This window comes from Tamandua tetradactyla, chromosome 4 (genome assembly GCF_023851605.1).
Source record: "Tamandua tetradactyla isolate mTamTet1 chromosome 4, mTamTet1.pri, whole genome shotgun sequence".
NCBI lineage: Eukaryota > Metazoa > Chordata > Mammalia > Pilosa > Myrmecophagidae > Tamandua > Tamandua tetradactyla.
The window spans coordinates 136,634,983-136,656,214 of NC_135330.1; the positions used below are offsets into that span (position 1 = coordinate 136,634,983).

Sequence of the window (21,232 nt, forward strand, 5' to 3'; positions counted from 1 at the left end):
ATTGTCATGATTTCTTTCTATGAGGGAGCCATGTGTGTAAACAAATATTTTTTAAATTGATGAGGGTTTTTTTTTTTTGGATGAGGTTTTTAAAAACAAATATTAGCAAAAACTTACAGTAATGAAACAGAAGAAATGGTTAAAATCTGGACAAATCATGTAATGCTCCACAGATGAAAAAATTAACCAGGCCTGAAAGGTTGACCTTAATTTGCTAAATAGAGAAAGAAAAGAATGTGCAAAAGAACTGGAACTGAGAAATAAAAATAAAAAAAGGCATGATTGGCTTTGGCAGGTGTGTTAAAGTTTGGCAGCATGGTTAAAGTTAAGATTGTGTGGAGGGGAAATGTGACTAAAAAGGTCGTTTTGATTTGTTCAAGGATTATTTTAATTCCTAGGCTAAAGTGTTTTATGTTTATTCTATGAGAAAATAGGAAGCCTTGGTAACTTGAAAATAGAATCATAACATGAATGGAACTATGTTTTAGGAATATTACCCAGAATTCATTGTGAGTGAAATTGGTAAATCTCTCACATAGAGATTGAAGGTGGGTAGACCAATTTATTATTATTGAATTTAAATCATAAACCATTTGATTGTCAGAAAAGCTAATTACGATCTATCACAGTTGGATATTTTATTGTTTGGGTGTTCAGAAGTCTAAAGAGTACTTTGGTGAAAATGCTTTATATTAGCTAAGAATTCCTGATTAAACCAACCTCTTTGCCTTTAATCTTCTATTGTAGATTCATTTACCAAAAGGAAAAAAAGTGTACTTAAGAAATATTAAATGAGTGGACCTTACTGGGATCCTAATTCAAACAGACTTACTAGTAAAAATGTTTGAGACATTGGTGAGAATTGTAATAAAAACTGAGAATTCAATTATAAGGAATTATTGTAGCTTTTATTAGTTGAGCTAATTGCATTAGGTTTATATAAGACAAAAATGTACTGAGTGTGTTGGTTGGTTTGTATTTGGGATAAATCAGAACTACTCTGAGTTGACATAACATGCTTGAAACTATCCTTCAAATATGCTGAGTGGGGGGATTCGTAGGAGGCAGGACAGCTGCGAGGGGAATGGATAAAACAAGTTTGACAAATAGGTGATGGTTATTGAAGCTGAATAAAAAGTAGAGTAGAGTTCATTGTATTGTTTACTTTTTGTGTTTGTTAAAAAATTTTCATAGAAGCCGTAACTCTGAAAGGAAGAATGATATAACCATTTTAATTTCAGTGAAATATGAAATTTCTCTAGTTTTTATTCATTCCCCCATAGAATCCAGCTTAGCTTTTCCTGAAGTCATAGTTTAGTTCTCATTTAATTATCATTCAGCGCTATGCAATTTTTCAACTATTGTCTGCAGAACGGACTTTGTAATTACAAAAAAGAAGACAGAAGAACTGTGAAAATGGTTAACACCAGTAAGTTCAGCAATCATAAATGCATTTCTGAAGGATTTCATGTAAAATGCCAATATTGACACATTTCTCAGATACTCATACTGCAGGGAAAATTAAGAAACCACTGATATTGCCTACACTTAGCTATACATTTAGAAATGATGTCCTATATTTAGAAATAGGTATTATATTTTCTTCACATTTCACAAGCTTCCTGAAGAGAATTTAAAAGTTCTAATATATTCTTCTAGAAAATCTAAACCTTTCAATTTGATGTACCTGTCTTCAGTGGTAGGTAACATATTTCAAATTTTAATAAGTATTTATTAATTCATTTAATTTCAATAACATTTAGAGTTACATATTGCCAGAAAACACAAAAATAAACCAAAAGAAAATAAAAGGAAAAAAAATCATAGGGTTTTTGTTTTGTGCTTTCTCTTTTCCCTTCACCTTATCTCAGATATTTAGGAGATGATGATGTAAATTCAAAATTACCAATTTCCTTTTATCTTTCTTCTCACATTTATGACTATAAATTGAATTTTCAGTATTCAGGAACTCTTGTGGATTCACCTCTCAGTGTGCGGACATGCAAATTTATTACCCAAAATGAAATAAACAACCGTTTTTAGCTTAGGAGATAATGGCAAATGTACAAGCATTTCCCAAACAATTACAGACAGTGAACTCTGTCATTGTCAGTTTCAAGCTGTTGACAGAATTCAATTCTAAGCATTCTTTTTTTTGCCTCTGGTTGCCAGTTTATTTTTTCTTTTTTAAAGTGTGTTGTCTGTTTATATTTAGGCCTTCTCCTTTCCAACTACTCACCTTGGCCTTCATAGTCAGAGTATGAGCTCTGTATCAGAGACTCTATTAAAAGTTCACATCCCTCAGACAAGAGAAGTGCCAATACATAATGGTTAGAATTGGCTGTCAAATGCAAACTTACTGAAGGTATGTGATAGATACAGAAAAAAAAAAGTCTTTCTTTGCTATTAATGTTACAGTCAATATTGTCTTTTTCATAGAAAACATCAAGAAGTTAAAATATTTGAAGACTTTTTAAAATATAAAAGTATCATTTGGGTAATAACTATAATTGAAAATATCTGTTTTACTAAATGTATACTGGCAATATTCAGCTAGAAAGCAAATTAAACAATGAAAAAGTGATTTGTAGCCAGCTACATTTGTCTATAAAACAAAACGAAACAAAATAAACACATAAGCAAAGAAGCCAAAAAATAAAAATGAGAATCCATGCAATGAGCATGGATAAACAGCTCCTGTATTGTGGCTTGAAGATTTCAAATAAACGAGTAAGAGATCCTATACACCTTATCCTATATTTGAATTGATTGTAATATGCTATTTGTGAATTGAGCAAAAACAGAGAAAATAGAGCTGGTTAAAAGTAAACAATTAACTTCATTTTTCTCGTAAAGAAAACCAGCTGCTACCAGGTCTGATGAGATTATCAAAAGAAAAGTACATGACTTTAGAAATACGAGTGGAATGCAAAACACATTAATTCTTAGCAAATATTAATTATTAAAAACTGTATAATAACTTAAATAATTTTACTCTGAACATTTGTGTTCAAACATTTTATGATATATCTGATACACACACACACACACACATTTCTGATGGATATTTAGCAATGGAATTTCTGGGTCAAAGAGAATGCATATTTTGAAATGAAGTGGGTACTCTGAAACGGTATTACAAAGAGGTTTTACCAATGTTTACTGCAACCAGCAGTGTCCTTAGAGTTTCAGTTGTCCTAAATCTTTTTCAACACCCTGTGTTATATGCAATTTTCATGGTAGCTTTTTTGGTAGGTAAATTTAGGTATGACACTGTGATATTAATTTCCATTTCCTTGATGACTAATGATCCCCAGCACTTTTCCAACATTAATTGGTCATTTTGACATTTTTAAATTTGATTATTGTTTTTTTTTTTTCTCCTCTGTCCCCCACACTCCAGCTCTGTAAAGAAGCGGGCATGTCAGATGGACAGTAATATGCTGAAAAAGAAACCGACCCAAATTGCCCAGTGAGAACGTTCTTATTTCCTCAAGATTGCTAAGTACATTTCATCTAAAACTTCTTCCTCTTTGTCTCTTCACATACACCTTTGCCTTGGGCAGGCAGAAAGCTTTCCCTTCCCTCAGCCAGGCTTTGCTTCTGCCTGCTTCTGTTCCCCAGCTTGGAATATTCTCTCCTTTCCCCTTCTTTCCCTGAAAGAGATTTAAAGAGGATAGCCTGTCACGGGAGGCCACATGCCCATAGAGGAAGAGAGAGAATAATCTGAGGATAACAGTCTCTGCTTTGTTGCCCCTGAGAAATGTCCTTGGTCCTCGAAGGGTGCCACTGGCAGAGAGGAGTCTACAATAAAACAGAAGGAAAGTACTGGAAAGAAGGGGGGCAGTACAGAAGCTTCACATGCATCACCTCATTTATGCCGGTGACTATTGTGTTGGGGATATTTATCCCATTTTATGGTGAGGATACTGAAGCTCAGTCAGGAAAATGACTTGTCCATACCCTGTAAAAGTGCTGGAGCCAGATTTGAACACAGATTTTTCTGATGCCCAAGTCCATGACTCGCCACCACCAGGTATGGAGTGACGCCTGTTGACCTGGACCATTCTGCTTTGATGGTTTCCAACAGCTTAAGTTTGTTCCCCACAAGCACGAGGTTGATCCAGGGTTCTGGGACTTAGAAAAACAAACCTGGATACTTTGGTCTAGTACCTTAATCAACTGCTGCCTTTCAGAGTCCCTAGGCTGTGATATGGATCCTGCAACTGTAAATACCAGTCCAAAGTGGAGAATGATATTTGGCCACTGCCATTGGAAGTGTGATTTTGGTTAGCTTGGAGTGTGCTTGGAGAATTCTATTCACTATTATTATTATTTTATATCCTGTTTTAAAGAGTTCCTGTTGAAGCCTTTTGCCCAGAATGCCTTTATTTATATCTTCCGGAAACAATATATTTTTTGTTTATTTGTATTGCAAATACTTGTCCCCCTGCCCACCCTCTTAATGGTGGCTTTTGAAGAACAGGAGTGTCTAATTTAACACTAATCTTTTTCTCTATGGATGACCTTGCGTGTGTAGCTTAAGAAATCTTTCATATCCCAAGATTGTGGAGATAGTCTTCTAGGTGTTATTCCAAAAGCTTTATTATTTTACATTTAACATTTAGATTTAAAATATATCTTGAATTGACTTTGGGTGCAGTATGAGATAGCAGGGAGGACTCTTTATCCTTATGAGATAATCAAATTATCCGACCCTGTTTCTCATAAAGTTTAGTCTTCCCTAACTGTTTTTCCATTCCACTTTTGTCATCGTGCAGAAACAAGTTAGCATAGCAGGCCTGAGACTCTTATTCTTAAAAAGGTGTGCTTAAAAGGCTGGTCCTTGGCTGGAGTCTTGGAATTTTAATTTTGGAGATGTTTCCACCATTTTCTGATAATACTGGTTCACTGCACCTAAACTGCTTTTGCAATCAACACAGTTTATTCTGAACACTCAATTCCTTCTGGGAGTCTGGAATGTTGGTACATGCTGGACAAAGAGCCAGGTGTGACCAGCCCCCAACAGAAATTCTGGCTACTGAAATTCTAATGAGTTTCCCTGGTTGGCAACATTTCACATGTGTTTACACAATTCATGGATGGGGGTTTTAGGTGTGTCCTGTAAGATTCCACTGAGACAAGACTCGGAAGCTTGTGTTTCATTCCCACATTTCCCCCTCACTGATTATGCTCTGTATCTTTTCATTGTAATAAATTATAGCCAAGAGTACAACTGTATGTTGAGTCTTGTGAGTCTTTTTAGCAAATCTTCAAAATGGGGATGTTCTTGAGGACATCTGACACATTCATAATTCAAATGAATTGGTATATGTGATTCTATTCTTGGACAGTTATCTATTCCACTTGCTTACTTATTTATACAGTGGCAATAGCACAGTTTCTTAATTATTATGTCTTTAAATATCTTAATATCTATTTAATCTTCAAGGCTTTTTTCGAATTTAAGGTTATTTTGCATTTTTATTTAAGTTTTGCATTGTTTTAATTTGCATCTTGATTTATTTCATTGAGTCTTTTCCCTAATACATTTTAAGCTCTATATTGCACAGTACATAGTACATGCAAAAATATTTGCTGAATAAATCAATAAATGGATGAATATGCTTTGCCTAATGGGTTATACCTTCTAGGTCTAAATTTTTCCAGAGCTTACTTCACCCTTTAGACAGTGATTTGGTCTCACAAGACATCCTCTCTAGGGTAAGGTTTGGCCACAGAATTCATTTCATCTGTTCTGCTAACTATTGTAGGGTTTGTCCCAGTTCTGGCTCAGTCCCTGACTTATTACTTACTCTGATTTTTGGTGCCAAGATTCTTTGTTCTCAAGAAAATATTAATCTGAACCATTTCGGAAAGTATTGTATAACTCTACCTTCACATCACAATTATATGATACCCTTATATTTCTATAAAAAAATCATTGTAATACGATAAAATTATTCAGCATATGTATGTACGTACATGCATGTATACACAAAACAGCATTTTACACCAACTCTTGTGATTTATAATAATCTGCTTCCCTGTGACTATACACTAAAAAACATTCTTCACATTATAAGTGTGAAGCAGTTCTGCAAATGTGCCACTATGCACATATTTGATTTATGATGATTTACATGTGACATCATCAGCGTGTAATTTATACTATAGAAAATACCAAAATGCAATTAATCTGACATATACTGAGAGCAAGGATAAGAATCATAATAATTCTGTGTGCTGCTGCATTAAGCTATTCATCCCCACTGTACTCCTATAAGTTAAAATATGTACACTTATTTAAATCTAATTTGCATCATAGATATATTCCTAGACTGAATTATTTATGCCTCTGCCCACATACAACATTTCAATACATTATACCATAAAGTTAATACAGAATATGTGAGTGAAAGCTCACTTCATTGGTAACATTTATGTAAGATAGCCAAGGTAAATGTAGGAGGCTCATCAGACTCCTGTTCTCTAGCATTTCTCCTTAGAATTTAAGGGAGGAAAATGGGTAAGGGCTGTCAGTCTATGCGCAGGATTTTTAAAATAAATGATTGCATGTTTGTGTGTTTAAAAGTACAGATTTTATATATTTGGATTCAAACAGCTATCTTCACTGTATTATTCACAGTTCCTAATTTTATTGGATAAGAGAATTTGGAAGTGAAAATATGGTGCATTTAATGCTCTTCTTTATGTGTATATAGCTAAAAGGCAGAGTAGGAATCTTGTTAAACTTGGTTCTGTATTTTACCCAAGAACCAGATTAAGTTTGAGCAGTGCCTATTTACCAAAAGTTATCCCTTGTCAATGGCCTAATCCTCAGAATAAGTAATCACATATCCCCAGATAAAGTCATCAGAAGTAATCCAATAACTTTACCACTTACAAGCATGAGTATAAAGGATGTTTCTTAATATCAACAGGAAATTTGTAATGGTCATTAGTGCTATTTGCCAAATAATTCTTCACAGGCACAAATTAAAACAACATCCTTCTCATATTTTTCTGTGCCCACGTGACCGGCTTGTCATTGAAATATGAGCAGGGGAGAACTGTGTTACTTGAAAATAGAATATTTAAGAACCACTAGGAAATTTGCCCCTCTGGCCTTCTATCATGGTGAAACCACAAGACTGTGGCTTCATTGTGCTCTAGGTGGCAGATGATGATATCATTGCACTATCACTGGTATGTAGCATGAGTAAGAAGAAAGCATTATGGTATTAAGCCACCGATACTTTTGAAGTTATTTATTAGCACAGAATAATTTAGTCTATCTCAATTGATAAAACAATTTACCTAAATAATCTCTATTCTTATTTCCTCTTATATCAGCATGTACCTTATTGTTGGGGACTGAACATGTTCCCAACAAAAGGTATCTTCAGGTCCCACCCTCTCACTCTTTGGGTTTGGAGCCATTGTAAATAAGATCTTTTCAGTTAAGGTTTGTCCCAACTAAATCAGCTGGGGCTTTGACCTAGATTACTGGCATGTTTTATTAGCAAACTGGAAGTCAGAGAGAGAGAAGCCACAGGCAGCTGTCAAAGGCTGGAAGTCAATGGAAACCAGAGGAGATGCTGTGATGTACACTGCCATGTGACAGAAAAAACAAGGAACCTCCCCAAATTGCTGACCGGCCAGAATTCCTCACCTCCAAAGGAACAAACGTTCCAGTTTTTGAAGCCATGAAACAATAAATTGCCAAGCTAACCCACTGTACAGTATTTGGTTAGCAGTCAGGAAACTAAAGCACTTATGTAAAGGGAAATATCACCACAAGTCGCATTAAGTCTCTAACCTTTAGTACACAAAATATAATAGTTCCAAGAGAGGCACAGCCCTTAAAGAGCACTCAGTTAGAACCACATAAAGAAATGTCTGGGTTGTTGGAACAAGAGTAATGCCAAAGTGACTTTCTACTCCTGTATCTGTGCCCCTGGTCGTTTTTAGGAAATGGTAAGAAGCAATCTATATTTCCTCTATATAACAGGATTATAGATAATAGATATAACTCTAAAAAATCTTTACTAATTAAGAAAGGTTCGTCATAAAACAGAGAAACCCATAACTCTGCATTGAATGCAAGTAGAACCACCAATTCTGAAGAAGAGAACAAAGAAACAAAATATCCATTCTCTAAGAAAAGAATTAGCAAACATGCATGTTTAAGAAATTATTTAAAACTTTGATTTAACCAACCTTTTAAAACAGATAAAGAAGAAATTTAAAGACCACAGTAGAATCTCATGAGAAAAATTGTAGGGGTTTAAATAAACGTTAGTCGAAAGAAGGGAGAGGTTGAGAAAGATAAGGCAATCCCTTGAATTACTGACCAGGAGAGTCTGCATTGCCTTGTTGACTATAGCAGTGTCCTTGAGGTCTTACCTCTCTACATAATCCAGGAGCCGGGAACAGTGATTTGAAGCAGGAGCATCATGACCTCCTACTGCATAAAGAAACCCATCGCATGTGGCCACTCCAACACCCCCTCTCCTCTTACACATTGGGGCACACACGTTCCACTTGTTTGTATGAGGATCATAATACTCCATTGAACTCAAACAGGAACTTCCATCACGACCTCCAACTGAATATAACCTAGAAATACACAGTTGGAAAAATATGATTTCATATTTAGAGTCTGGATGACAAGAATGTAGAAAATGAAAAGCCTTTTAAAAATGAATTCGAATGAAAATAGGAACCTCAACTGCTTTGGAAAAATGCTACTTCACATGGAGATTTTTAAAAAGGTGCCCTGTAAATGATTAATATATCTGGGATAGCCATTATTTCAATATGTGGTATATTAGAGAAATTAAAACAACTATTATGTTCTACTCTGTATTCTTTCTAGAGGATTAAATAGATTTAAACTACTTGTAGAAGTAACTAAATCATATTAATATATTACTTTTAATTAACACTAAGGAACAGTTATTTAAACTATAGAATAAGTTATATTTACCTCCCATTTTTCAGGAAAATGACCATGATGAAGGGAAAAACTAATGAGCCTACTTGTTGATCAACAATTAATTTGCTAGGGTATAAATCATGCCTGCTCCCTGTGTTCTCTCCCCACAATTTAGAACATCAAACAAATGGAACAATCTAAACAAGTGCTAACATAACGTCAGCTTTCCAATCAGTACCTGTCCTGTAGCTAATATTTGAAGTTAGAAAATACTTTACAGGAAAAAAAGAGTGAAGCAAAGTTACTGTGACCTGAATAATGCTGAAATTTACTTGATGCATTCATTGTAGTATTGTTTTTTTAATATAGTTATTTTATTAATGAGAAGTGTGATTAGAACCCAGAGCATAAATAGTATTGATACAACTAGAAATATGATCTATATTCCTAATAAAATAGTTCTTTCTTATTTAATAAGCATCATGAAGGTGTTGATCACGTAAGGTATGATGTGCAACACATTTATTTATTCACTAATTCATTCGAAAATATTTATATGCCACACTCTATCCTAACATTTGTGGATACATCCAGAAACAAACAAAAAACAGAAAAATAAAATCCCTATCCTCAATTCTACTGGGTGTAGACAGATAATATACAAAATAAATGCATAAATCGTACAGTAGTTTAGAAGATGCTCAGTGTTATAGACATGTAGCCCCAAAAAATGGAACTAGGAGTACAACCATTGGGAATGGAAGCTGTGGGTTGCAATTTTAAATACATGATGGAGAAAGTTTCACTGAAAAGATGATAGTGCAAAACCTTAAAGAAGGTTGTGAGGTATGCACTTAAGGCTGGGGGGAGAAGATTCTAGGTAGACTTAAAAGTAATTGAAAATTTCCAGGAGAGACAAGAAAGGCAGAGTGGCTGGAGGAGGGTGATTGTGGAATTGAAGGCAATGTGGCAGATGAGGGGAGAAGTAATGGGACAGTGAGGGGTGGGGGGTAGGTGGGAGCTCAGTTGTTAGACTTCATCCTAAGTGAAAAAAAAAAAACTTCTATAAGAGCTTTTTGAGAATTTTTTTAACAGAGGAGTGATATGATTTATTTATGCTTTTATAAGATTAGAGGTTATGGAATTTTCTCCTTTACTAGTAGACATTATATTTAATATACTGGTAAATAAACAATTCCATTCTCTTCAGTTTCTAACTAAATGCTTAGGAGAACAGTATTTATTACTAAGCATATAGAGCCATTTAGATTTAGACTTACAAATTCATACTCTAACCCTCTTTAATACCACTAAAATGTGCTGTTTGACCAATCATGGAGATACATTTCAAAAAGTAAAAGATGACTGTTTAGGATTCTTATAAGGCCTCCCATGATAAAATGTTTCTTATTGCACAAGTGTGCCTTTCTATGGCTGTAATGTTCCTTTGGTGATTGCTCACAAGTCACGTGTTGCCTCTCAATTTCAAAAAAAAAAAGTTAAGATTGACCAAAAGGAATATTTTAAAGGGCAAGAAATGGGCAATTTAGCTTGCAATATCACCCAGCAGTGCAACAATTACTCAATCAGAAGTCTGTATCATCTTACACACTTCATGAAATCTGAATTGTGTTTATTTCTGTTTCATTCAAATAGAAGACTTAACTCAAAAGAAGTATTTTATAAACCTTGAGAACTTATTAAAATCAGCTCGAATATTTTCAGAGGAATTTTGCTTACTAAGTAATTTCATTCAAGGCACCTAGCTCAGTCCCTTATACACAGTAATATGTTAAAAAAAGTAGTACACACATCCCAATTTTTTTGTATTATTTCAAACGAATTATTGATTTCAAACTGCTCTATTCATTTGTACAGATTACACTGATAAATTATACTTTGATTTACCTAAAACTTGCATCTATGACAATAAAAATATTCAAATGTATTAATACTTTATTTTCTTTTTCCAAAATTACTAAAGAAGGATAATATATTCAAAAATACACTTAAATTATATAGAAAGTTTATGATAATTAATTAGAATATTATATATTGAACTAAATTTGTGCAAAGTGAAGTCTACTTACTATGCAAGAGAACTGAGTGAGTTAATGAATATTCTACACTTTCCTTCCATCAGAATATTAAAAAGAATATATTAGGGTTATGAAACATGCTTCTCACATTCTAGAACTTAAATATTGAGCCTATTAACATATCCTTTTGTTTGGAAATAAAAGATTCTTGCCATTTTTACAGGTTACATTATCATTGCCATCTTTGATAAAATTGCATCCATTATACCCCACTATTCATTCTCTCTTTTCTTTCTGTATGAGTTCTCCCATAATAAAATCCAGTAATACAAGGATTTATATAAGCAATGAGCAATGGATAAAAATGACCTAATATCTGACAGTTCCTTTTGCAAAATGGATACTTTTCTATACAGTAGCTGTTATTTTATAAATGATTTTCTAAAACCTGAGCTAACTTTTTGGTGATTTCTTTTATTTAGTCCATGCCATGTCCTTCATAATGTGATAAGATCTACAGATTAAAAATATACATTATTATACTCAAACATAGCATGAAATATTGATTAATACTCGAGAAAAATTAGTTGAAAGGAGAAAATACAATTCATTCTTTATCTAATAAAAGAGCTCAGGAAAAGAAAGCAGAACGGAATTTGAGAATACAGCATCCATTTGGCCTGCTTCATGGATTCATTATTAAAATCAACATATATTTCAATGCTTGAAACATTTTGAAAACTATAACATGGTTTATGAATACATGCTATCAACATCATCTATAACCCATTTATTTGGAAACATAAATCAGCTAAGTGATAAAGAATTAGAATGTAACAACAATAATAATAATTATTATATTATTGTTAACATGACAACTGCAGAATAGAAACAATATACTCTAAGTAGTTAGAATAAACATTGCAATGCACAAACACAAGCTCTTAAATGATTCTAAAGTTATCTTTTTATATCTTTTCTCAGGAATTTTTTAGTCTTATTTTATACTATTTTACTCCTTTGTTTCACTACATTGACAAATTAAATGTTGAGCTGAAGAGAAGAGTTGATGCTGGAAGTAAATGCATTGACAACATAGGAAATGACAGCTGACAATTTTGCCACAGGAAAGGAGACTAGACATTATTAGAGTTGAAAGATGAGTAGAAATATGAAAGATAAAGAAGTAAGGGGAAAACATTACACACAGAGAATGTGCCATGAAAGGCAAGGGGCATGAAAGGTCATAGCACATGATAAATAAAGTGTGGCAGGTATGTCAAACTGATTGAAGGGGTGGAAGTGAAGGAGGGGAAAGTATAGAGATGCAGCTGCTAGAAGGGAAAGGTTAGACAGAGTGAAGAGTGTGGTATGTCATGCAATGGAGTTGGGATTTAATTCTGAGGCAATGAGAGAAGAAAGGTAACATTCTTAGGAATTATAAGGAGACCTCCCTTCACAGTTCAGTCTGCAAGGAACATTGTCCAGTAAAATCTTTACATGTCAAATATTGACAGGTGACCCAGAAGCACCCCCGACTTTTGCTGAAAGTTGAAATAAGAAATACCACCAACATTCTGAGTCTTCTCTACTTTCTTTCATAACTTATATGTTTAGACTTTAGGCAGATGAGATTTACTTAATGTTTTGCCCCCAGGTTTCAAGTCTTCAGTGTCTTTAAGGCCTCAATGCCAGGTGCTCATTTAAATTAGTGTCACGTATTTTCTATTATAATACATACAATATTGCATTTCTAGGAAACAAATTCTGTATTTCTAGAATTTGGATGCAAATGTCTGTGAGTGGCTTTTTGGCTGCTTCTCACTCTTTACCCTATCATCTCGAGGATATGACCATTTGTCAAAAACTCTGAAAAGTCTGAAATTTTACCCTACTTTGAGGCTAACAAATTGGCCTGTCACAGTTTCTTGGAAACTGGCAGAAGACATAAAACTCCTGGAACAAAGGGAAATTACTTCACTGCTCATAGCTCAAGAAGCAATGAGAACTTCACAATCACAGTGACTCCATTTATCCCCTCAAGTACCACCAAAGTGATTGCAAAGCAATTCAGGGGGATACTGCACATGCAGTGGGGTTGTTCCATCTTGAGGAAACCTGAACTTAGGAGACTCCAATCCTTTTATAAGAGGTTGCTAACAAAACTACATGACAGTTGCCTTTGATGGCAATAAAGACATTGCTTTTATTCTATTGGTCAGAAAACAAATCTGTTTACTGCTCCAGAGAAAGACACGGTCTCTGTCTTCCAAGGCTGTTTGACTTGAAAGTATCCTTGAAAAGATAGGGAAATAAAACTGTGGAAGTTTTTTGCTCAAAAAATGTGCAGTAATGTTTAAGACCCATGGAGAATCATCTCCTAATCCTCTTATCTTAATGTCCCAAGAAGGGGTCCTAACTATCATGACCTAATTCCAAACAGTAAGATGAAGGAAAGCTGAAAAAAAGGAGCCTCTCCTTTGCCTTTAAAAGTCCATCTTGTAAAGTGCACATCTCATTTCTCCCAGTCCATTTGTCAGAACTTAATCACCTTAATGATTGATAAGATTCTGGGAATCATCTTTCCTTCATGTGGCTATATGCCTAGCTAAAAATTGGTGTTTATGTGCTTTATAAAAAGGGGTGAATGGGCTTGGGAGACAGATGTTACTTCCACAACCCTAGATCTTTTGCAGCTCTTCATGCCATTGTGCATTCATGTTTACTGTATCCTAGCTACCTTTTACTACATATGCCAGTTTACATCTATTCTTCTTTCATTATTCAACTCAGATGATCTCCTCTAGAAAGTCTTTCCTGCTACCACCTTCATTTGTTCCCTTAAATTTAAATGTATTTATAAACTCATCTGTATTAGTGCTGGTTTGAAAATATTATGTACCCCAGAAAAGCTAGGTTTTAGCTCTAACTTAATCTTGTGGAAGCAGCTGTTTCTTTTAATTCTCATTCAAAACTGTAGGGCAGTAACTTTTGATAAGGTTATCTCCACGGAAATGTGACACACCCAATTGTGGGTTTGACCTTTTGAGTACATGGGGATGTGACTCCACCCATTCCAGGTGGATCTTGATTAGTTTACTGAACTGCTTTAAAAAGGAAACATTTTGGAGTGAATCAGAAATGACAGAAACAACAGAGCTGACAGACAGTGCCAAGACACATATGTTTGGAGATACTTGGAGCCCACATATGTCACAATGAGATGTTAAGTAAGACAGAGCCTGGAGAAAGCCAATGGAGGCCAAGAGATGAAAGCCAGCCCTGGAGAAGCAAAGCGAGGAGCCCCCATATGAACAGAGGCTGAAAGCAATGGTGCCCAGGAGCGAGGGACCAGCAGATGCCAGCCACGTGACTACCCAGCTGAAGAGCTGTTCCATTCTCATCTGCCTTTCTTGAATTAAGGTATCTCTCCCTGGATGCCTTAGTTTGGACAATTTTATAGGCTTAGAACTATAAACTTGTAACGTATTAAATTCTCCTTTATAAAACTGCTTCAGTTCTGGTGTGTTGCATTACAGCAGCATGCAAACCAATGCAATATCCTAAGTAGAAATATTTAATATTTGATATGCTTTATGAATAGTGTACAATTCAGGGATGCCTACAGCAAGTGCTTGCAATATAATTTTCTAAATAGTAGATGACTCTGCTGAAGGATATTATGTATGTTATTTCTCACTTTATGTGGTTATCAGAAAAATGGTTCAGGCATATGCCCTTTGATTATGCCCTTGCATAATCAAAGTATAAAAATTCCACAAGTCCACTAGTACAATACCTTAGGAGCTACTCTATAGGTCCAGAACTGGGTTTGGACTTTGTTTCCCAATTAATGGAGAACTCTTAAATCTGACCCTATGAGAAGGAATGCTTGTCCTGCTGTAAGAATATTCCTGCCTCTGCCTTTTGGTGAACCTTTTCATAAGGTTCCATTATTGTTGGAGTCTCTAACAGGACAATGAGGAGGATTGCACTAAACTTACACTAATAGGCCATATGACTGCTTTTGTCCTTGCTTACTTATTAGTTCTTGGGGCATGGGGCAAATTTAACCTGACACTTTCTTTTCTTATAACATATAGCATGGAAATCAAGGTTATGGGATGAAAACCAATATATCTCAACTATATTTAAATGTCAGAAAGGACCCATATTTACTAAAGTAACCTGGCATTTTAAAATGTTAAATTAACTTAGGTCAATTAACCACATTCCAAAATTGGATGGAATTCATCAACCTCAAACCTGGTAGAAATGTTCACTTAATCTTAATTCAGACACAGCATCTGGCCAGCCCCAATCTATAATCCTGAAGCTTCTTTTTATTTTCTATTTCTCTTTAATGTGATAAAAGCTCTCCGAGGGTAGATTTGATTAATTTTCTTTGCTATATCACATAGTAAATGTTTGTGAAATTAAAAAAAATAAATGAAGCACTGATGCAAAGCTAGAGAAAAGTTGATTCATTTGTTTAAATTGTCAAAGAGAAAGCACCTGTTTAAGGTCCACTGAAGCAAGACTTTAACAGATGGCAGAGAAAAAAATAATACTGTGTCCTGAGAACTCAAAAAGAGAATATTATTTTAACTGGGCAGATTTTTTAACTTTTTAAATTGTAGAATAGAACATACATATGAAACAAACAAAGACAAAAGCAATATTTTTCAAAGCACTCTCCAACAAGTAGTTACAGGACAGATCTAAGAGTCTGTCATAGACCACTATACCATCCTCTCAGATTTTTCCTTCTAGCTGCCACAGCAATTGGAGGGGTTAGAAAGAATATATACTTTTGTCATCACTTTTTTTCATTTTGTGAAAAATAACATATATACAAAAAAGCACTAAATTTCAAAGTATGCACAATTAGCTATAGAACAGATTTCAGAGTTTGGATGGGTTACAATTCTGCAATTTTAAGTTTTTACTCCTAGTTGCTGTCAAATAGTGTAGACAAAAGGAAATATCCATATAATGATTCAGCAATCATTCTCACTTGTTAAACTCTACCTTCTCTATATAACTCCATCATTATCTTTGATCTTTCTCCCACACGTTAGGGGTATTTGGGCTATGCCTGTTCTACCTTTTCCATGTTGCAAGGGCTATCAGTAATAAGGGGTTGGGAGATGGAACTAGCTGATGTTTTGGAAAGGCTGGTTCCTCTAGGTTTCAGGACTTATCTGGTCCAGGGACCCATCTGGAGGTTGCAGGGTTCTGGAAAGTTACTCTAGTGCGTGGAAGCTTTGTAGAATCTTAGAGATTGCCCTAGAAGCTCTTCAGAATTAGCAGTAATGGTTTTGGTTAGGGTTTGGCAAGTTATGATAAGTAGCAAGGTCTAACTGAAGATTGCATAAGGGCAACCTCCGGAGTAGCCTCTTGACTCTATTTAACTCACTCAGCTACTGATACCTTATTTGTTATTCTTCTTTAACCCCTTTCAGTCAGGGTGACATTGATGATCCCAAGGTGCTAGGACTAGACTCATCCCAGGGAGTCATCTCCCATGTTTCCAGGGAGACTTTCATCCCTGGATGTCATGTCCCATGTACTGCAGAGGGCAATAATTTCACTTGCAGAGTTGGGCTTAGAGAGAGTTGAGGCCACATCTGAGCAACAAAAGAGGTCCACCAGAAGTAATTCTTAGGCACACCTACTTATGGGTAGGCTAAGCTTCTCCGCTATCTACATAAGCTTCACAAGGGAAAGCTTCAAGATTAAGGGCTTGGCCTATTGTCTTGGATGTCCCTAATGTTTAATACAATATCAGGGGTTTCCCCAGTGGTAAAATTCAAAAGTTCCGTATTTTTTTCCCGTTCTTCAAGAAACTTTGCCAACATTTTTTGATTATCTCCTGAACATATTCTGGGATATATTCAGGCATTACATTAAGCTATACAGGATAAAAGCCCTCATTTTTATTCTGGGATTCTTGCATTTCTATTGTTTAAGTGAGCTTTCTAGACAGGTTGAGTTAGATTATGTGCTACAGAAAATTTAGGTTCTAGACAAAATAAACCTTTCTTCCTTTGGTCTCGGAAGAGTAGGTGAGGTTCTAAAATATAGACAGACAGAGCTATACTCTGAATTACCTTAATCCTGACCTGATCACCCTTGTTCTTATTTCTAAATACCAGGTTATACATATATAAAACAGCCTCTAAAAATCCAGAAATAATAATTATCATTCTGGACAAAATGTGACTGCTACAAAGGCTTACAATCTAGGTCCCTGCTTTTTTATAAGCATTTCTGAATGAGACCATACAATAATTGCTCTTTGGTTTCTGGTTTATTTTGCCTCACCAAATATTCCACAGTTTCATTCACAATGTTGCATACCTCAGAACGTTGTTCCTTTTTGCAGCAGCACAATATTCAATCTTATGTATATACCATCATATGCCAATCTACTTCTCAGTAAGTGCACCCTTCAGCCACCCTTACCATGGTCATAACAGTAGAGTATTACAGTATCTATTTTTTTGTGTGTCTGGCTTATTTCATTCAGCATTATGTCAAGGTTCATCTATCTTGTCACGTGCTTCAGGATGTCATTTCATCTTACTGCTGCATAATATTCCATTGTATGTATATACCAAATTTTTTTAATCCACTAATCTGTTGATGGGCCCTTGAATTGTTTCCACCTTTTGGTGATTGTGAATAGTGCTGCTATGAACATCAATGTGCAAATGTCTGTTTGTGTCACTGCTTTCAGCTCTTTTGGTTATATACAGAGTAGAGCTATTGTTGGGTCACAGGGCAACTCAATATTTAGTTTCCTAAGGAACCATCAAATTTCTTCCATAGCAGCTGTACCATATTACATTCCTACCAGTAGAAGATGTGTCCAAATTTCTCCACATTCTCTTCAACATTTGCCGCTTCCTGTTTGTTCAATAGCAGCCATTCTTATAGGTGTGAGGTGGTATCTCATTGTAGTCTTGATCTGCATGTCCTATAGTTAATGAAAATGAGCATCTCTTCATATGCTTTTGAGCCATCTGTATTTCTCTTCAGAAAAATGCCTATTCATATTTTAGCCCATCTTATAATTGGGTTGTTTGTTCTTTTGTTGAGTTTTATGATTTATTTATGTATACAGGATACCAAACCTTTGTTGATTTTGAGGAGTTCCCATTTATCTTTTTTTTTCTTTTGTTGCTTGTACTTTGGATGTAAAGTTTGACACTACTTCCTATTGCTAGGTCTTGAAGATATATCTCTATGTTTCAATCCACTTTGAATTCATTTTTGTATAGGATGTGAGATAAGGGTCCTTTTCCATTCTTTTGACTATTGATATGTAATTCTCCCATGCCCATTTATTGAAAAGACCATTTCATCCCAGTTCAGTGGCTTTGTCAAAAATCAGTTGGCCATAGTCTATGGTGGTCTATTTCTTCATTCTCAATTCTATTCCATTGGTCAATACTTCTATCTTTTGTCAGTACCATGCTGTTTTGACCACTGTAATATTATAATAAATTTTAAAATCAGAAAGTATTAATCTTATCACTTCATTCTTCCTTTTTAGGATGCTTTTAGCTATTCGGTGTCTCTTTCTCTTCTAGATGAATTTAATAACTAGCATTTCCAAGTCTTCAGTAGGTTGCTGGAATTTTGATTGGTACTGCATTGAATCTGTAGATCAATTTGGGTAGAACTGATATTTTAACTGTATTTAACCTAGCTATCCATGAGCAGGGAATGCTTTTCACATATTTAGATCCTCTTTGATTTCTTTTAAATATATGTAAATTCCTGTGTGTGTCCTTTGCATCCCTAGTTAAGTTCATTCCTAGGTACTTTGTTCTTTTAGTTGCTATTTTGAATGGAATTTTTTCTTTAACTTCCTCCTCAGTTAGGTCATTGCTTGTATATAGAAACATTACTGATTTTTGCACATTTATTTTATTTTCTGTCACATTGCTGAATTTATTTATTAGCTCAAGTAACTTTGTTGTAGATTTTTCAGGATTTTCCAAGCATGGTATTATGTCATCTGCAAATAATGACAGTTTTACTTCTTCTTTTCCAATTTGAATGCCTTTTATTTATTTTTCCTTCCTGATTGCTCTAACTAGAACTTTTAGTACAATGTTGAATAATGGTGGTGACAGAAGGTATCTTTTTCTCATATTGATCTTAGGGTGAAGCTTTCCATCTCTCTCCAGTGAGTATGATGTGGCTATGGGTTTTTCACATATGCCTTTTATAATATTGAGGAAGTTACCTTTGATCTTAGCTTTTCAAGAGTTTTTATCATAAAATGTTGCTGAATTTTTTGAATGCTTTCTCAGCATCAATCGAGATGATCATGTGATTTTTTCCCCTTTCTATTTGTTAATGTGCTATATTACATTAATTGATTTTCTTGTGTTGAACCATCCTTGCATTCCTGGGATAAACCCCACTTTGTTGTGGTGTATAATTCTTTTAATATGTTACTGCATTTGATTTGCTAGTATTTTGTTGAGAATTTTTGCATCTATGTTCATTAGGGAGATTGGCCTTTAGTTTTCTTTTCTCATAGAATCTTTACCCGGTTTGGATATCAAAGTGATGTTAGCTTCATCAATTGAGTTAGGTAGTACTCTCTTTTCCTCAATTTTTTGGGGAAAAGTTTGAGCAGGATTGGTGTTAGTTCTTTTTGAAACATTTGATAAAATTCCCCTGTAAAGCCATCTGGCCCTCAGCTTTTCTTTGTGGAAAGATTTTTGATGACCAATTGAATCTCTTTATTTGTGATTGGTTTGTTGAGACCTTCTATTTCTTCCTGAGTCAGTGTAGTTTGTTTGTGTGTTTCCAGGAATTTGTTCCTTTCATCTAAGTTGTCTAATTTGTTGGAATATAATTGTTCATAGTATTGTCTTTTATTTATTTGGTGTCTGTGGTAATGGCCACCCCTCATTTCTGACTTTATTTGCATACTCTCTTTTTTTCTTTGTCAGCCTTGCTAGTAGCCCATCAATTTTATTGATTTTCTCAAAGAACCAACTTTTGATTTTATTGATTCTCTCAATGGTTCCTTTGTTCTCCCATTCATTTAACTCTGCTTTAATCTTTCTAATTTCTCTTTGCTTTGGGATTAGTTTACTTTTCTTTCTCAAGTTCCACCAGGTGAACAGTTAAGTCCTTGATTTTTCTCATTCTTGTTTTCTTTTTCTTTTTTTTGGGGGGGGGAAATGGATTCTTTCTTATTATTTTTTAATATAAGCATTTAGGGCAATACATTTCCCTCTCAACACAGCCTTGCTGTATCCCATAAGTTGTGATATGTTGTATCCTCATTTAAATTTATCTCCAGATTACTACTGATTTCTTTAACAATTTCTTCTTTGACCCACTGGTGTTGAAGAGTGTGTTATTCAATCTCCATATATTTTTTGAATTTCCTCACTCTTTGGTGGTTGTTGTTATCCAACTTCATTCCATTGTGATCAAAGAAGGTGCTTTGAATAATTTCAGTGTTTATAAATTTATAAAGACCTGTTTTGTGCTCCAGCATATGATCTATCCTGGAGAATGTTCCATGAGCACTAGAGAAGAATTTATATCCTGTGTTTTGGGGTGTAATGACCTATTTATATCTTTTAGGTCTAATTCATTTGTTAAGTTGTTTAACTTCTCTATTTCCTTGCTGATCCTCTGGTTTTTCTATCTATAGAGGAGAGTGGTGTATTGAAGTCTCCTAGTATTATTGTTGAAACATCTATTGCTCCCTTCAGTTTTGCCAATGTCTGTCTCATGTATTTTGGAGCACCTTGATTGAGAACATAAACACTTATGTGTGTTATGTCTTCTTGATGAATTGTCCCTTTTATTTATATATAGTGCCCTTCTTTGTTTCTTTTGATGTCTTTACATGTAAGTCTATTTTGTCTGATATTAGTTTAGCTACTCCTGCTTTCTTCTGGTTACAACTTGCATGGAACATCTTTTTTCCATCTGTATCCTTGTGTCTAAGATGAGTCTTTTGCCAGCAGCATATATCTGGATTATATTTCTTAATGCATTTTGCCAATCTATATCTTTTAATTGATAAGTTTAATCCATTGTATTCAAAGTTATTACTGAAAAGACTTTTCCTGAATCCACCATCTTATCTTTAGGATTTTGTTTGTAAGGTCTTTATATTCTTTCCCATCTCCTTTTATCCTTTAAGTTACCCTTATTTGGATTTATTCTACTTGGAGGTTGTTGAGCATCTTTGATTTGCATATGC

The 21,232-nt window shown here is 34.7% G+C and overlaps 1 protein-coding gene and 2 long non-coding RNA genes across 3 annotated transcripts in view; 2 read left to right on the forward strand and 1 right to left on the reverse strand.

Annotated features, from left to right (window-relative positions):
• The window catches only part of KLHL1 (kelch like family member 1), a 462,919-nt gene that overhangs the window by 6,312 nt on the left and 435,375 nt on the right, over positions 1-21,232 (reverse strand). The window contains exon 9 of the mRNA XM_077155842.1: positions 8,410-8,622. Within this exon, the coding sequence (XP_077011957.1) occupies positions 8,410-8,622 (213 nt within the window). The remainder of the gene's footprint in view (positions 1-8,409; positions 8,623-21,232) is intronic.
• On the forward strand, positions 514-4,101 carry LOC143679379 (uncharacterized). Its single transcript, XR_013173701.1, has 3 exons — positions 514-548; positions 2,216-2,365; positions 3,404-4,101. It is a non-coding gene; the product is annotated as an uncharacterized LOC143679379 (long non-coding RNA).
• The window catches only part of LOC143679381 (uncharacterized), a 29,485-nt gene continuing 22,508 nt past the window's right edge, over positions 14,256-21,232 (forward strand). The window contains exon 1 of the long non-coding RNA XR_013173702.1: positions 14,256-14,403. This is a non-coding gene — a long non-coding RNA (uncharacterized LOC143679381). The remainder of the gene's footprint in view (positions 14,404-21,232) is intronic.